The sequence below is a fragment of the Podarcis vaucheri genome (genome assembly GCF_965113315.1).
Source record: "Podarcis vaucheri genome assembly, chromosome: 8".
In the NCBI taxonomy this organism is placed as follows: domain Eukaryota; kingdom Metazoa; phylum Chordata; class Lepidosauria; order Squamata; family Lacertidae; genus Podarcis; species Podarcis vaucheri.
The window spans coordinates 28,331,784-28,354,126 of NC_138766.1; the positions used below are offsets into that span (position 1 = coordinate 28,331,784).

At 45.8% G+C, this 22,343-nt stretch overlaps 2 protein-coding genes across 4 annotated transcripts in view; one reads left to right on the forward strand and one right to left on the reverse strand.

Moving 5' to 3' along the window:
- Positions 1-1,522: 1,522 nt before the first annotated feature.
- The window catches only part of SLC22A23 (solute carrier family 22 member 23), a 110,559-nt gene continuing 89,738 nt past the window's right edge, over positions 1,523-22,343 (reverse strand). For 2 of the 3 annotated variants that reach the window (XM_082234391.1, XM_082234392.1), the window contains one exon: positions 15,810-18,960. In XM_082234391.1, the coding sequence (XP_082090517.1) occupies positions 18,603-18,960 (358 nt within the window). In that variant the 3' untranslated portion in view covers positions 15,810-18,602. Of the gene's footprint in view, positions 1,720-15,809; positions 18,961-22,343 lie in introns of those variants that run through there. The other variant, XM_082234393.1, reaches the window with a different exon arrangement.
- PSMG4 (proteasome assembly chaperone 4) lies at positions 5,334-11,203 on the forward strand. The gene is made up of 3 exons (XM_082234713.1): positions 5,334-5,587; positions 7,970-8,045; positions 10,348-11,203. Exons 1-3 carry the CDS (start codon positions 5,375-5,377, stop codon positions 10,467-10,469), a joined length of 411 nt encoding a protein of 136 aa, XP_082090839.1. The 5' UTR covers positions 5,334-5,374; the 3' UTR covers positions 10,470-11,203.

The following is a 22,343-nucleotide window of genomic DNA, read 5'->3' on the forward strand; positions in this document are numbered from 1 at the left end:
TCTTTCGGTTTAGACAATGACCTCTCTGTAGAAATCTGTTCATGCACAGGACCGAGAAATGTGGCAAGAGTACAACAGCAAGAACTGGTGGGGCTAAGCCAGGGGTCAGCAAACTTATTCTGTCCCTCAGACCTTGGGGGGGGGCTGGACTATATATATATATATATATTTTGGGGGGGAATGAATGAATTCCTATGCCCCACAAATAAACCAGAGATGCATTTTAAATAAAAGCACGCCTTCTACTCATGTAAAAACACCTGGCAGGCCCCACAAATAACCCAGAGATGCATTTTAAATAAAAGGACACATTCTACTCATGTAAAAACACGCTGATTCCTGGATCATCCACGGGCCGGATTTAGAAGGTGATTGGGCCGGATCCGACCCCCAGGCCTTAGTTTGCTACAAGGGTGGCAAGGATAGCCCCCCAAACTTTCTTTTCTAGAATTGAAGTCCACTTCCACTTGGTGTGAAGTTCCAGCAAGCCAGGATGAAAAAAGCACTGAGGACTTATGGGGTCCTTGCTTTATTTAAACACGTGCAAGCAGAGCACAGTGGGAGCAAACAGGCACTGTACATACAGCAAGCAGCAGAATCTCAAAAAACAATGGACTCCGCCCCCCCACTGGACTTCAGCTACTAATTTGCATCCCTCCATTCAAATTGCTCTGCTTCCTTCCCCCAAAGTCCGAAGAGTGACCTTCTCCATGCTCTGCTGAGTATCTCATGCTCAAACCTGAGTTCTCCAGCCATAAGGAGACCAACCCAGCTTAACAGGAATTTTCAGTCAGTAGCTATTAAACTATGTAAATTGCTTTCAACATTTTCCCCTGCGAGGAAAACACGTAGCTGTTTTGGTTTAGTGGCTGGGTCCCCAACTTGGTACCTGTGGGCAGTGCTTTTCTTCTAGAAAAAAAGGGGTGCCGGTACTGAGTACCATTTAGTACCCCCATGTGGGGGGGGGAAACACAGCCTGTGGGCAATATGGAACCCTCAAATACTCTCCTGGTGTCCCTCGAGACTCCTTGTGCTTTCAAATTTTTAGTTTTGTTTAAAATGAGCTCTCCCTGCTTTTGTTGTTGTTTTTGGTTGGGTCTGTGACAGGTTTTTTTGTGTGGGAAGGGGCTTCCTTTTGTCAGCTTTATTTATTAGGGGGAGTGTTGATGTTTTGCCGGGTTTTTGTATTTTTGGGGTGGGGGTCTCCCCAGCTTTTTACTTCTGTGAATTAGGTATTTTGTGGTGTCCTTGAGTTTCTTAGAAGAAGAAGAAGAGTTTGGATTTGATATCCCGCTTTATCACTACCCAAAGGAGTCTCAAAGTGGCTAACATTCTCCTTTCCCTTCCTTCCTCACAACAAACACTCTGTGAGGTGAGTGAGGCTGAGAGACTTCAGAGAAGTGTGACTAGCCCAAGGTCACCCAGCAGCTGCATGTGGAGGAGCGGAGACGCGAACCTGGTTCCCCAGATTACGAGTCCACCGCTCTTAACCACTACACCACACTGGCTTCCACTTCTTAGACTTCCAAATGTGCCCCTGGACATGAAAAGTGCTGGTGACCTCTAGTTTGGACCACCAGCCAGCTTGAAGAGCACCCACGACTCAGGAGTTTACACCCTGTTCTGCAGAGTAGCTTGTTCCCCTCCCATTCTGCTGGACATCTCACACATGCAAGCTCTGTTTATTTTCTCTGCACAAACGTACACGAAGGCACATCCCTGCAATTAAAAAGAAAAAGACACAGTGAACAAGGTGAATTTCTGAATCATGGCAAATCTCAAAACCACAGCCACTAGAAAAAGGAGGATCGAGGTTGCAGAAATAACTGTTGCCTATTTCTGTTAAGTCTGTGAAGTGCCAATTTTACAGGATTGTTCTTTCAAGCAAGGGTACATCTTTAAATAGACACGTTTCCCCTTTAAATTCAGCACACAGGAACAGAGAAAAAGTTGAATCAGCAACTCCTGGGTGCCTCATTAATATTTATAACAGACAAGAGACCCCAGACAGGAATAAGAAATATCCTCCATCTAGTGGTCAGATGAGACATCACTCCTCTAGGTTGCTGGTGCCTGTCTGACATTTACACTCTGAGATGTTCCACAGAACCAATTGATTTGTTGCAGATCTCTCCTCCCGCCTTTTTTTTCCAGGAAAGGAAGCAAAGCAGTGGGCGCGTAAGCAAACAGATTATAAAAAGGTAAAGGTAAAGGGACCCCTGGCCATTAGGTCGTCGTAGCTGACTCTGGGGTTGCGGCACTCATCTCGCTTTATTGGCTGAGAGAGCCGGCATACAGCTTCCGGGTCATGTGGCGAGCATGACTAAGCCGCTCCTGGCGAACCAGAGCAGCGCACGGAAACACCGTTTACCTTCCCGCTGGAGTGGTACCTATTTATCTACTTGCACTTTGATGTGCTTTTGAACTGCTAGGTTGGCAGGAGCAGGGACCGAGCAACGGGAGCTCACCCCATCGCGGGGATTCGAACTGCTGACCTTCTGATTGGCAAGTTCTAGGCTCTGTGGTTTAACCCACAGTGCCACCCGTGTCCAAAACAGATTATATATATAATCAATTTCATCCTCACATCACCCCTGTGAGATGGGTTAGGCTGCAAGGCGGTCTGAACTACAGCATGGATAACCTAAGAAGTCTTAAAAAGTGAGCCATATTTTGCTAGTTTTGCTTTGGTGGGCGATAGCTAATTAAAAAAAGGGAGGGGGACCATTCTTTGTGAAAAGCTACTGCCAAGTTACCAGATTAAAGCTGTTATCCTATGCAAATTTTCCAGGAAGTGAGTCTCACTGAACCCAGAACAACTTACTTCCTTGTAAGATCTGAAATCCCGTGCACACTCCCAGCTCACACCTATGAAGCGGATTGTGTAACAAGGCTTAGGTGTGTTCTAACTATGTATAGGAAAGGGCAGTATTTGCACACAGGGGCTTTGCACTTACTAGGGAGTAATCCCATTGAACTGCCATTGAGCTTCTCAGTAAAACAGACTTAGGACAAACTGAAAAACCACAATAGGGTAATACCCTATTAGGGCCAACCAGAATGTCACAAAGTTGTGAGCAGTCTTTTGTGTTCTCCAGTACTTTTCCTTCAGCTCATGAGATGGGTCATTAGGCTTAGTCTAATAAAAAGCATTCAGCTTTGGGTTGTTGTTGTTTTAACTGGACCAACATGACTACCTGTACTTTTTGTGTAATTAGAACTCTGCCGCAAAACACCTTTGGAGATGTTGATGACAATGATGTTAATTTATTACTTATACACCGCCCATCTGACTGGGTTGCCCCAGCCACTCTGGGCGGCTTCCAACAGAATATAAAAACTTAACAAAACACCAGACATTTAAAACTTCCCATACAGGGTTATGTTCAGATGATCTCATTGCATAAAATAATGCAGTGCACACACCCCACAGCAAGCACACTCAGAACCACAGCTTAGACCTTGCTGTGAACATTTAACTACTGGATTTGCATCTAGTCCAGACACTTAGGAAATCTATGATCTCATCTTCATTTTCTGCTCAGCAGGTATATCCTGGAAAGAGAGTTATATGCAACTCAAAGCTTGCATCTGAATTTTAGCAAGTCCATAAAGCCTATGACACAAACACACTTTCTTCCCTTGTTTTTGGAGACCTCGCATGGCTGCAAACCTCACCCCCCCCGCCCCACTGGAAATAATAATAGTAATAATTTTATTATTCGTACCCCGCCCATCTGACTGAGTAGCCCAAGCCATTCTGGGTGGCTTCCAACACATAATAATCTGACCCGCCACAATAACTTTAAAATACAGTGGTACCTCGGGTTACATACGCTTCAGGGTACATACGCTTCAGGTTACAGACACCACTAACCTAGAAATATTACCTCGGGTTAAGAACTTTGCTTCAGGATGAGAACAGAAATCGTGCTCTGGTGGCGCGGCGGCAGCAGGAGGCCCCATGAGCTAAAGTGGTGCTTCAGGTTAAGAACAGTTTCAGGTTAAGAACGGACCTCCGGAACGAATTAAGTACCGTATTTTTTGCTCTATAACACGCACCAGACCATAACACGCACATAGTTTTTAGAGGAGGAAAACAAGAAAAAATATATTCTAAACGAAATAGTGGATATATGATTTTTGTGGTTCATGCTGTGGCCACAGACATGTGATCTGACAGTGAGTTTGGAGTAGCCCAATGCAAAAATCCTGAGGATCCATGTGGATCCATGCTTTGTAACCACGGAGGAAGGAAGGAAGGAAGGGGAACCATGGATCCTCTGCTCACGACTGCAGCAGATCCTCCCCCCCCCCGCCACCCACAGGCATTCGCTCCATAACACGCACAGACAGTTCCCCTTACTTTCTAGGAGGAAAAAAGTGAGTGTTATGGTGCAAAAAATACGGTACTTAACCTGAGGTACCACTGTAAACAACTTTTATCAAATAAAGCAGGGATGCACAACGTGCAGCCCTCCAGATGTTTCTGGACTATAACTTCCATCAGCCCCAGCCAGCATAGCCAGTGATCAGGGATGATGGGAGATGTAGTCCAATAACATCTGGAGGGTGTAGGTTGTGTACCCCTGAAATAAAGCAATATTCAATAATCCAGTGCTTTTTTTCTGGGCGGGACAGACGGACACAGGGGTACGCATACCCCTAAACATTTTATGAATCTTTGTACCTTTGCCCATGTACTGTATTTATTTCCCCCACTTTGAACTATAAAATGGTGATTTTTCTGGAGTCAAAATTAGAGTACCCCTGAACTTTTGTGTGTGTGAAAAAAGCACTGCAATAAATCCATTAGGATATAATAGTAAACAGTCAGTGCCAGATTTATGTATAAGCTAAACAAGCTATAGGTTAGGGCCCCACAGAAATTTGAAGGAAAAGAAAACCGGATGTACGTTTCCAAAATATAAGATAAAAAACAAATAAAATAAAACCTACATACAGCATGTCTTGTGCATGGACCTATTAGGTCCATAAATTACCATATAGCATATATTCAACACAAAAAAACAGCGACAACTTGTTGTTGACAAAGGACAGCTGGACATATAAAGGGCCCCATTGCCTTCAGTAGCTTAGCATCAAACCTAAATCCAGCCCTGTAAACAGTGAATACTTTTTAGCTCCCATTATCCTGGCCATCCGACAAAAGGAAAGGAGGTTGGGCTTGATCTCCTCTCTAAAACCAGCCGCCCTTCAGCGCCGTCTGAACGGGCACACACACATATATAAAAGGGGAGTCGAGCCCAACTTGGCCGCCTTTGACAAACTGAAAGTGAAAAGCCTGCCGGAAGGGCTCGGGGATCGCTTGCTTTGGCCTGCCGCTGCCGCCGGCGGCGGCTGAACTGCAGCAATGGAGGAGCTGCCGGAACCGGGCGAAGAGGCCGCCGAGCCGGTCTCGGCTATGGGGGCGGCGGGCGAGCGGATCTCGGTGCACAACTTCTGCGGGCGCCTGTCGGAGCAGCTGGTGCACTTCCACGCCATGCGCCTGCGGGACTCGCTCTTCCTCTGGGTCGGGGAAGAGCCCAAACTCGGCAACCTGGCCGTGGCCATGTGCACCCCGCGCGTGAGTCCTCTCTCTCTCGGGTGCTCTGAACCCCCCCGGGGTTGGAGGGGGGGGGACGGGACGGGGAGGATGCGTTGCTTGCAACTTCACATCTCCCCGTCGCGGATCGTTGGCGCATGCACAAAAGACTTGAGGAATGGAGGTCCCCCCCCCTTTTATTGTCCATTCCGGGTCGCCCAGCCACTGCCGCACTGTCCTTTTTCTCTGGGCAGGTCAAGATGAGCAGGGGACAGCAAAGGTTGCAAGGTTTTTAGCTGGGGCAAACGGAATCAGACTATGGATTCAAACCCCTAAAATGTGTTTTATATAATGTGACTTTTTGTTTCTATTCTTTGTATATCGCACTGTTTTCTTGCTATGGCTGATGCAATTAAATATGAGTTCGTTTCTTCGTTCCCACGTCCCGCCGTCGCACCACTGGCCTCCCTCTTTGCAGGCTGGAAACGGAAAGAGAGCCGTGGTGCTACTCGATTTGGAGAGGACGTGCGCGGAGAAAAGCTTCCCCGGGCTCAAATCGGGCTTCTTCTCCCTCTCCCCGGAGAAGCATGCAGAGGCTTTGATGATGATGATGTCCACAACCATCCTATTCTCCGAATAGGATCAGTTAATGGGAGTGTTTTAAGATCGGGAAAGCGCAGCTGCTGACACATTAGACATTTAAAGCAGATGACTCTTCCACGCACTGCAAAGGATCCTGGGAGCTGTAGTTTACCGTTGCAGAAGGAAAATTCCTAGCACTGTTAACAAATAAGAGAGCCCAGCACTGTTAACAAACTGTAGCGTTCCCAGGATCCTTTGGGGAAAGGCAGGTGCTGTAAATGCATGGAGTGTTTGCAAATTTATTAAGGTATAAGTTTTCCTGGTTCATGGTCCACTTCATCACACACAAACACAGTGCTTCTTTGCAAAAATTAAAAAAAATAATGTTTAGGGGTACTCTCATTTTCCTACTCATATTGAAACACTGACCCTCAATGAGACCAAACTTAGATTCACAAGATGTTTAAGGGTATGTGTCCCCCCAGAAAAAAGCACTGCACACACACACACACACACACACACTTGTGGGAGCTGCAGGATGTAGGGGAAGTGAGAGGGATATGAAATGCAAAAAGAACAAGGAGCCTTTGCGCCAGCATGGCCTCCCTTCCCTTTCTTAGATATGTAATGGCTTGTCCCTTTCACCGTATTTGAAGGCAGATTTATTTCCTGGGTCCAATCAGACACCTTTAGCTAGTTTGCAGGTGAAGTTTGCTTGAGTGGTCCTTCCGCAAGTTTCTCTTCTGACATTACAGGGTCAAGAGTTATTACAAGCAAGTGCATCTTTCTCTCTCTCTCTCTGGCTAATGTGGAAGACACAGGCCTTTTTCTGTTCCTCTTGAGCTCTGCTTATTTTGAATTCTGCTTGCTGAGCTTCCTTAAGTAGGATACGAAGCAAAATACTCCGTAGCCAGGGAGTGAATGAGTCCTTCTCCGGCTAATCTTGAACAGGTTTGTGTGACAGGTGTAGCACAGAAGTGACATAACTCCAGCCCAAAAGGAATATTGTGGCACTGCTGTTGGATTTTGGTTAATGATATATTGCAGGTATCTTCAACCTTTTCAGACACAGGACCCAACTTTAACCTAAACATGCACCTGGGGCCCTGCTTCTTAATTTTTTGCACATATTTGGATGGTGGTAGTCCTCCTGTTATGACACGCCTTAGATCAAGCTGCAAGCCACTGGTTGAAGACCAGGGATGTATTATAAGGTAAAGGGGCCCCTGGCCATTAGGTCCAGTTGTGGCTGACTCTGGGGTTGCGGCGCTCATCTTGCTTTATTGGCCTAGGGAGCTGGCATGACTAAGCCGCTTCTGACAAACCAGAGCAGCACACAGAAACGCCGTTTACCTTCCCGCCGGAGTGGTACCTATCTATCTACTTGCACTTTGATGTGCTTTCAAACTGCTAGGTTGGCAGGATCTGGGACCGAGCAACGGGAGCTCACCCCGTCGCGGGGATTCAAACCGCCGACTTTCTGATCTGCAAGTCCTAGGCTCTGTGGTTTAACCCATAGCGCCACCCGCGTCCAGGGATGTATTACAGTGCTGAGTAAAATGCTTCTGTATACCTCCCTCCAAAACCAGGTTTGGTTTCTCTGCTGGCTGGACCTCACTAATAGGACAGACTTTTAAAGTTGTCTTGTCCAGCTATTTAAGAAGCATGGAAACATTTTTCTAGGCCAGGCTCTGATGGCTCTACTTGTGTCTGTGATCTGTTTTAAATTGCCATGACCCAAGCCCCTCTTGTGCTCTCTCTCTCGTATCTTTATGAGATAAGAAGAGAGTCACTTCTGGAGGATGGAGAAAAACTCACCACACTTTTTTGCTTTCTTTCCAGGACTCCATTCCAGCATCTATCTTACTCTTTGGTGACTCCTCCAACAGCACCTCCAATTCACTAGCCCAAAAATTAGGTATGTAATTGTGTGCACCTTTAAACCTGCCGCACGGTGCCGTGGTCTGGCTGGATTCAGAGGACAGGTGGGCGGCACCAGCTGGGGAACCCGCCAGGGGAAAAAGGTTTAGAGCCTGGAGATTGGTGGTGGGTCAGAGGGAGAAGACTGGGAGCAGGAGGAAGTGTTGGAAGCTGAAAAGGTAACAGGGCTTAGTGAGCTGGGAGAGTCTGAGGCAGAGAGAAGTCCACAATCAGAGGCAGCGGCGGAAGCAGGACAGGAGGGAGGCCAAGAGGCAAAGATGAGTCTGGCTGGAGAAGATTCATGTGTCTCCCCCTCCTGCAGTAACCAGCTCTGCTCTCTCTCTCCCCTGCCCTCGGTCCACCAGAACCAGGAGTGGCACGAAGAAGGAGAAGTTAGCTTCACACAGGCACAGTCTCAGATTGCTTGGGAAGGACCTGGGTAGGGCTGTGGAAGGGTGGGGGGACCTTTAATCTCTGCCCTTTCGAGAAGAGTTGCTGTGCTCATTAGGCCTGGCATTCCTGAGCAGACTGTGCATCCTTGAATAAAGAGTTAACTCCACTTACTCAGTGTGATTTATTGCAGGCCTGCCCCTGACACATGAGCAGGGAGCTGCAGGCATGGAGGTCAAATGTGCCCCCCCAGGCCTCCCTAGGGACTCTTCCCAGGCATGCACCCTCTGCCTAGGTCTCACCCTTCACCAGCCCTGCTTTGCATCTGCCTTGAGTATATTTGTCTGGTTGCAATGGGTCCTTGGACTCTGGTTGTGCTGCTTGCTTGCCTAGATGGAGAATATAGAGGGGTATGTGTTGAAACGATTTTACTCTCCAAAACTTAACATTTATATCCATTGCTCCATCCACTTTAGGGACATGGGTGGCGCTGTAGGTTAAACCACAGAGCCTAGCACTTGCCGATCAGAAGGTCGGTGGTTCGAATCGCCGCGACGGGGTGAGCTCCCGTTGGTCGGTCCCTGCTCCTGCCAACCTAGCAGTTTGAAAGCACGTCAAAGTGCAAGTAGATAAATAGGAACCGCTCTGGCGGGAAGGTAAACGGCTCTGCTCTGGTTCGCCAGAAGCGGCTTAGTCATGCTGGCCACATGACCCAGAAGCTATACGCCGGCTCCCTCGGCCAACAAAGCGAGATGAGCACCACAACCCCAGAGTCGGCCACGACTGGACCTAATGGTCAGGGGTCCCTTTACCTTTACCATCCACTTTTGGCATGAGGATTTGGCCCCCAGAAGGGATTGTGGCCCTCAGGTGGAAAACGGCTCCCTGCTCTTCCTGTAGTACATTTGAAGAGAAATAAGCCTATGGCAGTGTACGCTCTTTTAAAAACATCATATTCATTCTGAGTTATGCAGATAGTTTGGGGTGTATGGGGTGTTAGGGGAAGGGAGGGGTAGTACCTCTGGTGGGGGACACGTCATACTCCTTCTGGGGTAGTTTGCCCACCTTTGGTCCCCATCCTGCACTCAGCTCTCACCTGTGGCTCCGAGAAGCTGTCAGCATGCGACAGTGGACACACCCAGGAAATGGCTTTGACTGTCCAGCTAAACCTGGTGAGGGCAGCCGATGGATCTCAAACCTTTGGCGAGTTAGGGGCTTTCCCTGCATGCAAAGACAGGCTCCTGCAAATTGAGTGGATGAGACCAATATTGTGTCCCAACGGTCAAGAAGGCAGTTTCTGCACGTGCTGTAGAGGGAAGCGAGCGGCAGATCCACCTGGGAAGGTAGCCATCTAGGAGAAGGAAAACTCTTGATCCTAAACCTCTGCTGCCTTGCAAGACATCTTTGGGAAAAGAAAAGGCTAAGGAGGAAACCCTACAGAAATTGGGAGTGGAGTCCCTAAGACGGTTGGATGGCGCCTTGCATGCCTCCTTCCAGCAACTCTTGCAGCCAAGCTGGTGCCAAACGTATTGTTCTTCTCTCCTTTGGACCACATCAGTGAGGACAAGAGAGGAGTCTTGTCTTCTGGGCAGCCCAAGCCCTCCATATACACCACCCTGGCTTGCACCCCAGGGAAGTCACGTTGGTGTTGCTAACACAGCAGTTTGACCTCACCTCTTGAGACAGAAGGATGCCAGGTAGCTTACTTCAGATGCCATTAGGTTATTTTCTCTCCTCCCCTTAATCAATTGCTGACCCTCCTGTGGGATTTGAACTGCTCTGGTCCATGGGGTCACAAAGAGTCGGACACGACTAAACGACTAAACAAAAAAAAATGTATTTTTTCATTACTGCTGCAACATTAGCTCCTTCATTTTTTTGCTCAGTCTTTGCACCTGTTTTTCTTTCAGCCAGCAAGACGAAAAAGCAGATTTTTGTCAGCTATAATATTCAAAATACAGACAGCAGCTTCACGCTACTTGTGGAAAACCGAATCAAGGAGGAAATGGCAATATTTCCAGACAAGTTTTAGCTTTGCATCATTGTGGCCTGCCTGCATTTTTGTTTCTGTGTTTTTTGTTTGTTTGTTTTTAAAATAATGAATGGGATGACATGCTTTTGTTCTGTCACTGAGTGAACTTTTGTAGACATGCATTTGCTTTTTGTATCAGTCCTAGAAGCTGTAAACTTTGGCTGAGGGTGCCATCTACTGGATGTGCTGGAAATTACACACATAACGCAATCCCTGTGTTCTTCCCACTATGGCTTCCTTCTCGCTTCTAGTGTATTATGAGGCTAACTTGTTCCAGGACAGTACCACTTCAACCATGGGGGACTCAGGAAACCCAGTTATCTTGAGAAAAACAAATCCCTACCTATCAAAAACCACATGGCAAGGAGAAGGGCTGACTGCCAGTTTCCTCTGTGCAAGGAGGTACTGCATTTTATTGTAGGGAGAACGTTCAATCATGTGAGCCACCCCTGCAGTCTTCAATGGTATGGCCTATAACAGGTTTATTGCTTCATCTGCATTTGTTGCAGTCGAGAAACAGCCCTGTCTTAATAGGGAAGGAGTAAATATATTGAGTTGCATCTGTAAGAGGAAGTACTGCTGGCATGAATCTGGTGGAGTCATTTACTGCTTCTTGCTGTGATTCTGTTAACAAGTTCCCTATTCTTTGTGAGTTTTGTTTTGTTTTTAAATGAGAGCGAGGTAAACTTGCTTTCCCACAAGAACAGGAATAAACTATTGGAGCTACTACGGCATCTGGGCATTAATAAAATGAAGTCCATAGGCACCAGGTCTAGGGGGCCTTGGGTGCCAGAACACCCACAATTTTGGGGGGGTGCTTAGCACCTCATACGCGATGCACCTTAGCACCTCATACGCGAGTTCTGATTTCTTTTTTAAAATCATTTTTATTGATTTTCCAATAAGAAACATCCAATTAATATATCCAATCATAATACTTCAATTACAATAAAAAACTAAAATAAAAAAGACCAAATTATAATCCAAATTATAATTATTAATTTTTCGGAGCTTCCCACGGTCTGGATCTCTGAAGCAAATCTCCACATCTTAGTCCTGCTTCTCCTCATTTTTTCCATATTTTCCACATCTCGATTTTAACGCTTCATAATTCTTTGTTCCTGCAAGTTCCAGATTCTACCGGAAGTCACGTCGGAGCCCCAACACGACCTCCCAGAGGAATTCAGAGGCCCTGCCAGGCCTCTGAATGCGACTTCTGGTAGAAACTGGAAGTCATTTTGGAAGCCTCACAAGACCTCAGACATAACCTCTGAGAGACCCTGCAAGGCCTTGTAAGTGATGCTGCGCCGCCGCGTAATGTCATGACGTGACGACGCGTCACAGGCGCCACTGGGGCCCAAGTCGGTGCCCCTGGCAAAGGTAAATCTGAAGCATGTATTTGGAGAGACTCTTCAAATGCACCTCCAACCTAGTGGCCTGCAGTTGGACTACAACTTCCACCAGCTGCTGCCATTATAGCCAGTGGCCAAGGATGGCGGGAACTGTAGTCCCAGCTACAGCTAGAAGTCAGCAGCTTGAGGGGGGAAGGTTCTCCTGTGTGAGCATGGATGCATGTGGAGAGCTTAATGAGATACTAGTCATGAAGACTAATGCTCTCCCGGTTTGAAAAGTTTAACAGGTTGGCGTTTTGCAGGGATGGCAGTGCCTTGTCGCTCATCTTTGATGGGAACATGAGAAGTTGCCTTAACGCCCGATTCAAGCCGTGGGGCCAATCTAGCTCAGTATTGTGTTCAGTGCCTGGCTGTGGTACTGTAGGTTCTGAGACTAGATCCCTTTCCCAGAAATATCCCTGAAATGCTGGAGACTGGATCAGGATTGCATGTACACTGATAGGATGGATCCAGTGGAGAGCAGGTCTTACTGTGTGACATGATTTTTAATGTTTTAACACGCTTTTATGGATGCCTATATGCTGCCTTGGGTGGGACGTGGGTGGTGCTGTGGGTTAAACCACTGAGCCTAGGACTTGCCGATCAGAAGTTTGGCGGTTCAAATCCCCGCGACAGGGTGAGTTCCCGTTGCTCGGTCCCAGCTCCTGCCCACCTAGCAGTTCGAAAGCACGTCAAAGTGCAAGTAGATAAATAGGTACCACTCCGGTGGGAAGGTAAATGGCGTTTCCGTGTGCTGCTCTGGTTCTCCAGAAGCAGCTTAGTCCTGCTGGCCACATGACCCGGAAGCTGTACGTCGGCTCCCTCAGCCAATAAAGCGAGATGAGCGCCGCAATCCCAGAGTCGGTCACAACTGGACCTAATGGTCAGGGGTCCATTTACCTTTACCTATAAGCTGCTTTGACACTAGACACAGGTATATTTAAATATTTCAGTTAAAAATAATAATAATCAGGTAGCTGCCTAAAGGAACTCTTGAGCAGAGAGGTTGATAGTGTACCACTGGCAAGACAGACGAGTGTGGGGTTTTGTTTTTTTCTAATGGGGCAATGTCTTTTATTCCTGTTCGTTTACATACAAAGCTGTTCAGCAGGTACAACGGATGTGACATCATGCAGACATTTAGCTTTTAGGACGGTTCTTCAGTAGTTGACTTTTAAGCTTGTGCTATGAAGCACCACCAAACCACCCGAGATTTATTTTAATAATAAAAAAAGAACAACTGTAGAGTAACAACGATTAGTTAGTAGAATTTCATCACACTGAGGGGAAGGGGAAGGAAATCTCACCCACTGCAGACATAAGCACACTACTCCATTCTCAAGAAAATGTTTTCACATAGTACATTTAAAAATGAGGTTTCGATAACATTTTTAAAGAAATTAAGTGTGGAAGATCTGCCACGCTTAACTGGTTTCTTTCTGTCCCAGCTACAGATGCAACTTGACATCACATTCAGAATTCATTATAATGGCACTTCTGAGTTTGGTGATTCTCCCAACCCTTTTTTTTTATTAGGCTTTTGGAACTGGCAACATAAATGAAATACTTCCAATTAGTAATAATCAAGCAGCCTGTATCTCAAAACATCCCCATCTCATATAGGGGATGCATCAGTATAACTGCATTCTACCCCATCTTTATAGAGTTTTGGTAACAGAAATGGATACAGAAAACCTAAATAAATAAATAAAAACCAGTCCTGATTAATGCTATTAAAATGGGTTTTAAGTAAAATATTTCAGTGCTAAATTTAAAAATGAAAAAACTAGACAAACTGACCAATCTTGGCTCATAGAAAAATGGGGAAATGACTGAAGTCTATACAGTGGTACCTTGGTTGTCAAACTTAATCCGTTCCGGGAGTCTGTTCCTGCACTCAAGCGGAAGCCGTGGAAGCCGTGTCGGACGTTTGGCTTCCAAATAACATTCGAAAACCGGGATACTTCTGGGTTTTGGGCGTTCGGGAGCCAAAATGTACGTGTACTAAGGCATTCGAGAGCCAAGGTATGACTGTAGTTGATTACTAGTGCTTTCCCTATTAGGATGAACTCAAGGTGAGGTTTCTGTTATCTTCAGACCTGGCAACTACTTGAGGTTTCTTAATTGGGATGAGTGGCTGCCTTGGTTCTTGACCTTCACTCCATACTGAATGTTATGTGTCCATCTAGAATCACCTGGCAAGCAACAACTTTCAGTCATCATCCTGCAGCAACCATGGTCTTCAGCCAAAGCTGTGTGCCAAAGCTGGTCTTTTAGTTGCATTGCTATAGGCTGAATCAGCCTTTGGCACAGCCCCACTGACATGTTTAGTATGGCTTGTGGTAGCATAGTGGAAACTGACCTGAGCACAAGATGTCCTCAAGCACTCAGCCCCTTCACCTCAGTCATGACTAGAAGTCAGTAGAGGTGACTGAAAACCACAACTGCTACAGGCTGAGGCTGCAGTGACTGCTACAGTCTTCCTTTTCCCATCAACTCTTCCCTTGTGTTTACCAGCAGGGGGGGGGGAAACATGGCACCAGATATCTGGCCAATGTCAAATTATTACTTTTAATGGAGTCTTCACTGACTCTGAAGGGGACTATCCGAACAAGGAACAAACAACAAACACTACCAATGAAGGCATAGCTGCACGATCTGGTTCCCTCTCTCGTATGAGGGTGATCTTTGAACAGCCTTTCTTCTGCTAAGGAAGAACTGACCAGGACCAGCCTGGAGGTAGAAGATTGTTTTTAAGCAGAGATGAAGATGGTGCAACAGAGGATGCTTGCTTGCTTTATTTATTTATTCCCCAACCTCTGCGGCCAAGGCCTGTGATGTACACAGTTGTTCCTTTTCATCTCTGCTCAAAACAGGTTTGCAGTAAGTGCAAAACTTACTGGTTGCAGGCTGAATTATTATTACTATTATTTATTGAATTTAGATACTGCCCTATACCTGGAGGTCTCAGGGCAGTTCACAGAACAATGTGCACACTGTGGTCAATGGTGCCCCTACAACCTTCCACAAAACATCGCCTGCCTCCTTTGAACACTGTTGCAGAGCCTTAAAAAGTGAAATGGAAACCAGTGTTTCCTCAAAGATGGGCTTGTCAGACTTCCAACCCCCTGGCAGTGTGCACATGCTTGTTGCATGTATAGGCCCACACAATGAGGACTGTGGCCTAGATGCGAAAACAGAAAGCCAACTCAAATGGCTGACAAGCTTCGATATGCAGCCGACAGGCCTGTCTTAAGGACAAAAAGGATTTGCAAATGAGGAGCTAACAACGGGGCAGTCCAGAACCCCTGGTTCCTACGGAGATGTCAACATCACATTACTGTAAGGCTGTAACAACTTGCAACCGGTTTAGGTGGTGAGCTGTGTACAGCTACATGCTATGGAGATATCGGGGCTTCCAGAAACCTGGGTTGCCTGAGACTTCCAGAACAGAGCACAGTGGAGAAGTACTTTTCACAAGTTATACAGGACCGTAGTGCAGTGAATTCAGCAGTGCTCTTTGCTCGGGTGGTAAGTTAGTGCCAATATTGTCCCTTCGTCAAAAGCTGATTTGAATCTGTTAAGCACCGTGAGGTACTGGACGCTATCAAAATAATGTTTAAAGTATCTTCAGCGAAAATACTATTGTGAAGGGAAATGAACGTTTGCTTCTGGACCAAGGGAAAACTGTAAAATAAGGTGGAAACAAAATGTGAAGTACTGACTCACAAAGTAAGATTCCCAACGATATAAATAAAAGGGGAGAAAAATCGAAAGATTAATTTTTATATAATTTTTTTTTAAAAAAAAAATCACCAAGTGCTCCCATTACCTTACACAGTCTATTAAATATGTTGAGAAAGTCCCTCTCTCTTGCTTTTGCTTGTTTGTAAAGTTAAGGAGCATCACATCAGAACAGGAAAGTAGAAAGCGCAGCAGGCGAAAGAAATGAGCACAACAAAGACTTTAATGGCGTTAAAATGCAATGAACTCCACAGGCTGGCATGTGGTCCACATGATTCGTTACACTATTCTAAGACTATATGCACAGAGACAGGGAATTAAAAATCTGTTTTGTACCACAAGGATTGCAAAAGTGCTGTGTGTTGGCCTGGGACTTTTGCACGTCCATAACCAAATTCTCTCTCTGCCTCTCTCAAATGCTTTCCAGGGCCCCACTCTAGTTTAAAAACAACGAAAAAATTTATACTTCATAGATTTTACTGAAATGCTAGGTTGTTCCTGATAGGTTGCTTGCTAACAAGCATTATATAAAAGGCGTTACACAAATTTGGCACATGAATACTGCACAATTCAAAGAGGCCTTATTTTTCACTGCGAGGTTGTAATAGTCTCGACATAAAAGAAGAATGGAGAGGAAGAAGTGGCCTTTTTGTGGTTGAAGCCAGACAGTTTATTAGAGAGTGTAAGAAAGATGGGGCTCGCACTTTTTCAAGTCCCACTCGGGTGAATGCAGTAGTGGCACTTCTGGGGGAAAATTATACACACACATATATATAAACCACTGATCTATTCAGTGTTGTTGTCTTTCCCTCAACGGGGCTTGAGAAAGATTTCCCCGAGTGTCTCATCCTCTGTGTGAAAGTTACCAGCTTTACAACAACGTCATTTTTTTCTTCTCAAGTACATACATTCTTGCCTCTAAGATCAGGCCAATTTTGCCCTCCTAGCAAAAAGCCAGCACTGAAACGCTGCACAACTTGCTATACGACAAGCCACTTTGTGGGCTTGGTCACAGGAACGCAAAAGGCAGCCTGACAGCAGAGGAAGGAAGAAGAAACACAAGCAAGTTAACAGACAATATATAGAGCAAAGAAGGGTCACGGCAGGGAGGAAAGCACACGAGGGGGAAAAGAGTCCCTTTCCTTCACCCACAAATGCAAGGTGTACATCAAACAAAGTGACAGTCAAATGGATGGATCTACACGTCACCACACATCTGGCTGCTGCACTCATTTAAATGGCTGTACCACTGGGCAATCACAAATGCATGGTCTGAGTGGAAGGGGAGGGAAGGGGATAGTTAACTATAAGCAAAGTAGCTGCAACTCCAGAACATCCTTGCACAAAGCTGGCTCTGCAAGGCTCTTGCGCAACAAACACGGCTTGAGCAGCCAACATCTGTTTGTGTTAGGAACATTTAAATCGTTGCTAGCTTTTGGTGGAAGAGGAAGGAAGAGGGCTGTTGGTGGGTTGCTCTTTTTCTTTTTTGCTTCGTTGACATCCTGATCCTAAACCCATTTTAAGCAGGAGCAACCTCTGTTGAATTTCAGTGTCTAAATACATTTAGGATCAGGGGACGTCTGTTTTCAGCCAAGTGAACCAATGCATTTGTTCATTTGGGGGGGGGGAGGGGAGGAGAAATCCTACAAGAGCACTTGGGATTTTTATTTTGGTGCACTTCAAGTGGCCATTTCCCATAAGCTTTCACATTGGCAAATAGCAGCCAGCTGATAATATGCAAACCTATTCTTGGAAAAACACTATTACAAATCTCATAAGGAAACCACTCTGGTCTCCATTAAACATCCAAAGAGCCTGTTTGGTTTATTATTCCCATCTCCCCATCTCCTCTTCCCCTAATCTGAAGCATTAATTTATCATATCATTTCATTTACAGCTTATCGCTCATATTAGTCCGTTAAAATCAGTCTTCGGGGGACAGGGAAGGCTCACAGCTGAGCCAGTGTTGGGACAGACAGAACTTTCCAGTCTAGCCACTTCTGGACCAAGCATGTTCAAGTTTTAAACCCTTCTGGCCATCTTTTTCCCTTCCCAAATTGGAAATATTCTCATAGAAAAAGCACTACCTTATAGTCCCTAGAACCTTTGTTAGGTCAGAACCACTTTAGGTAAAGCCTTGTTTACCACTGAGTACCGAATTTTGAAATTGCTTATTGTTGTTGTTGTTATCATTATTATTATTAATAAACACTTGTAAGAATTCCTTATAAAGAGACACGTTCCTCTTTTAAATCCACATGCCTGATCTCCATTGGAAAAACCGTAGTTTGCTTGTGCAGTGGTTTCTTTTAGGCTTGAAACTGCAACTTTTCAAGTTTAGAAAACAGCTTTTTTAAAAAACAGACTACAGCTCACTAACCAAACTCTATTTCTGCTGCCTAGAACGGAGTTGGAATTTTAAGTGAGAGCTTTGTATGCACACTTATACAGTAGGTAAACTGCAAGACGGGGTGGTGGTAGGGAGGACTGGATTATCTGGAGAGACAAAGGAAATTGGTTGAACCTAAAACGTCAGTAGTCAAAGAATTCTTTGTCGCAGCAAGGAGATGCTTCATTCCTCCAACAAAAGCACAAAGAGACAATAAAAAGCAAAACGAATCTCATGATTTCTATCTTGGAATGTCTGCTCTTACGGAGAACAACGCGGCTTCATGTTTGTGGTCAACAAAGGAGAAAAGGGAATAAAGTGCTTCATGGCGGGGAGAATCATTAAAATAAATAGAAACATTTCATGGCAGGAAGAAAAGAAAAGTTCCAACAGGCAGTTTTGTCTCCAGCCAGTTGCTTTGAGAATGCATTCCCCTCCCATTACTAGTTCCAAAGCAATTTGCACCCCAGTCAAAAGATTCCTACGAGAAGTGGCTTTAGCAGCAGAGTCCAATTCCCCCGTTTATCTGTCCCTTTAATTTCACTGGTCTGTAAACCTCTTGCGGAAAGCACTGCCACACCAAAAGTGCCTTCTCCTCCAGCCGGCCAGCTACATCGCCTTCATCCCGTTGGCCGTGACGCTCTCGGTCACTCCATCGTTCACGGCGGCCGAATCATGGAGGCCAGAGTAATCCTTGAGTTCGGAGTTTGTCAGAAGCAGAGGCTGCTCCCCCTTCTTGTGCGGCAGGAGGGGCTGGCGGGTGTAATGCTCGCCGTCTGGAATGTTCTCCGGCAGGTTCTGGTTTTTGCTCTCGGGCAGGAGGAGGATGCAGATGATGCAGATGAGGGTGCAGCAGGCGAAGATGACATGGTGGAGGAAGTAGCCTTTCTGATTGTGGAGCTCCATGATGGGCGCCGTGAGCATGCCAAAGCCTGCGCTGGCCTGGACAAGGCCAAGCCCACCACCCCTGTGGAAATGAGCATGCAGATATATCAGTTTGGTTACAGATTCACTAGTTTGCAATGATTCACTAGTTTGCAATGTTACGGCATCATAAACGGATCAGAACTGTATGTGCACTTCCCCGTTCGGTGAAGTCGCCTTCAAAACAATTCTTTTTAATAAGGAAACCCAAAGCAGTTTGCAACAATTAACACATCGCAATTAAAACACCAAAAGCAACAGTTCTACATGTTTCATAGTGTATACTTCTGAAAGGTCTTTAAATGCACCTCAAAAAGCAGAAAGGTCCGACTCTACTGTGCTAGCAAGTTCCACAGGAATGGGTCCCTGGCTGTGTACCTTCTGCTGCTCCAGACTCCAAAATCATGCTCTCTCTCCTGGAACATCGTAAAGTAGTTCTTTCCTCCATCCTTTCAATAGAGAAAGGGCAATCCCACTGGCAACTTAAGCAAGCTTAAACTGTGTCAAAAAATGGCAATTAGTGGCCCCAAATGATTCAGACATCTGAAGGCAGCTCTGTTTAAGGAAGCTTTTGAGGTTTAATAGATTATTGTATTTTAATATTCTGTTCGAAGCCACAGTGTGGCTGGGGAAACCCAGCCAGATGGGCGGGGTAATAATAATAATAATAATAATAATAATAATAATAATAATAATTTAAGTTTCCTCTTGGAATAAGGAGGCTCCCCAGCCATCCAACCTTAACATTCTTTACCTTCAATTCCTAATATAATTATTACTGTGAATGTATTTAGTGGGGGGGGGCAGGGGGAAGCACATGATGGGACATAGCTCAGATTTTGGACTAAGCAGCTAGTCTCCTCCTCCTTCTAGGCAGGGCTGTCTTAAGCATATGTGGCGCTGGGGTGCAAAGATCCACCCAGTCCCCCCCCCCCAGGTTGCCCAGTCCCAGCCGCACAGGAGGGCGGAGCCAGCCGGCCGGCCACCTCAATGTCTCGCTGGCTTGGTCACCCCCGAACTCGCAGCGCAGAAGAGCCTGCCAGGGCGCTCTGACTGACGGGTGGGCTTTTCCCCTGGACTCAACTCTCAGGCCCCGGACTCTCGGCCTGGCACCCCTGATAGCCTGGTGCCCAGGTGCCCCGCATCCCTAGTGCCTATGGGTAAGAGGGCCCTGCTCCTAGGGGTGGCAAGGGCTATAAAAGTAAGAGGCACCTAAGAATGAAAATGGGTTAGACTTCGATTGGTACTCCTCAAAGTTATCTGCACTTTTGAAGGAAAAAACTAAGAGTTCTGCCAGAGTTAATTTCATGTCAATCATACCCCATCATCTTACTCAGATTTTACCTGGCCATTTCAGTTGTCCCAGATATTTACTATCCTTCTCATCCAGTTGGGGAAAAAAATCCAGAAGGATTTCATGCCCTTGAAAATCCAAATCCTGTATGCTTTGAGTAAAAATTACCCCACACAACCCAACCCTGGCCATTTAAAAAATAAGCAGAAATAACGAAGTCTTATAATTGTGAAACTAGTGTGGATATGTTGCCTAGTTTAAATTTGCAGCAATTCACCAAACACCGCTCAATAACAGCAGTGATGGAAAAGGAGGAAACTTACGCTAGGTTGTAATATACAAAGGGCAACCACTTATAATTGCCCATCTGTTGCTTTCATGAGCGAGAGTCTACTTTCTATCTCCAGATTGCTAAAAAACTTAACTTGTGAAATTCTCTTTTGTCATCACTAGGGAGCAGGCTTTCCTCAGATTTATACAGAGCCACTTAAAAATAATGAGGAACCACAGTGATTGAAAAAGACATTTTTTAAGTTACGGTTCTTTATCATTCTCCCTCTCTAAAATTCTGAATATTTCTCTTCCTGTCAGTTAGTCATTCAGTCAGCCAACAGGGTGCCATCAGATTAAAGAATTCTCAGCTGGCCAACTGGATGAATTTTAGTTGATTAATGAAATCTGCACACATTTACAGATGAAGGAATCATACTTTGTTTTCAGATGATACAAATTCCTGTCACAGCAGTCCCTATCCTGGATTCCATTCCATTCCATGTGTGAGAGGGAGGAATGCCACTTCTACAAGGGCCTGCCACCCTTGGCTTGGGTAGCTTCACATTTTAAAAAGAATATAGTGCTTAAAATTAATTAATCCAAGAGCTGGTAAAGTGCTGCATCTTATCTACAAAAAGTGCCCAGTATGAATCACTTCTCTGTCAGAAATTCGTTAGATGGCATCAGGGAAACCACTGTCTCAGGTGCAACACTGACCATAGGCAATATGGGGACAAACTGCCTTGGTCCAGTATACCCGAGTGTCTCCACCCCCATCGTTCAGCCCAGACACTGAGGTCCAGCTCCGAGGGCCTTCTGGCGGTTCCCTCCCTGTGAGAAGTGAGGTTACAGGGAACCAGGCGGAGGGCCTTCTCAGTAGTGGCGCCTGCCCTGTGGAACGTCCTCCCATCAGATGTTGAGGAAGTAAACAACTGTCTGATTTTAGAAGACATCTGAAGGCAGGCCTGTTTAGGGAAGTTTTTAATGTTTTATTGTGTTTTTAGTATTCTGCTGAGAGTCGCCCAGAGTGGCTGGGGAAACCCAGCCAGATGGGTGGGGGTATAAATTATTATTATTATTATTATTATTATTATTATTATTATTATTATTATGCTTATCTTGACCTTGCAGTACAGTGGTATAGATTAAAAGATAAACTTTGTCAAAAGCTCTGAATATGCTAACAGGTTCTCTCTAAATGCTGTTATTTTTTTTCCAGCTGATTCCTCCGATTAATCAACTAAAAACTGAAGACCTAACACTGAAATACCATCCAATCAGGAGCGGCGGCTGCTTACCAGGATAGTGCAGGGGCATTGCAGGGTGATGGTAAGGCAGGGCTATGCAAAGCCAAGCCAATGCTCCTGCTGGCACACCCAAGCAGGCCCAACCTCACCATTATCTATGCCACCACCTCCTGTTACCGCAGATGGCAGCAGCACCATTGTTGGGAGAGTGGAGGCATGGCACTGCCCCTCCCCCCCGCCGGCCAATCCTGCCAAGAGAAACTTCAGTGCTCAGAAATCAGACCCACAAACATTATACCCACCCTTCTTTTCTGCAAGAAGAGCATTTCAAGTCTACTTCGTTTTTTATTTTATTTTTTGCTGTGGGCTCAGACGTCTGACAGAGCCGTAAGACTGCTTAGTCCGGCACGCTCTGAAAATCCCTACAGATATAAAAACTGCATCCAGATTTATTTTACACTATCCTGTTCTTGTCTGTCCCGGTCCCAGTTAGGAGAGTCCAATGCAGATTCAGAGAGCTGCCGTTCCACTGGCATACACAGATGTAAGCACTGTGCTACTGCTAGTACGAAGGACTTGCGCTTAGCAAAGCCTTCATCGCAAGCACTCGGT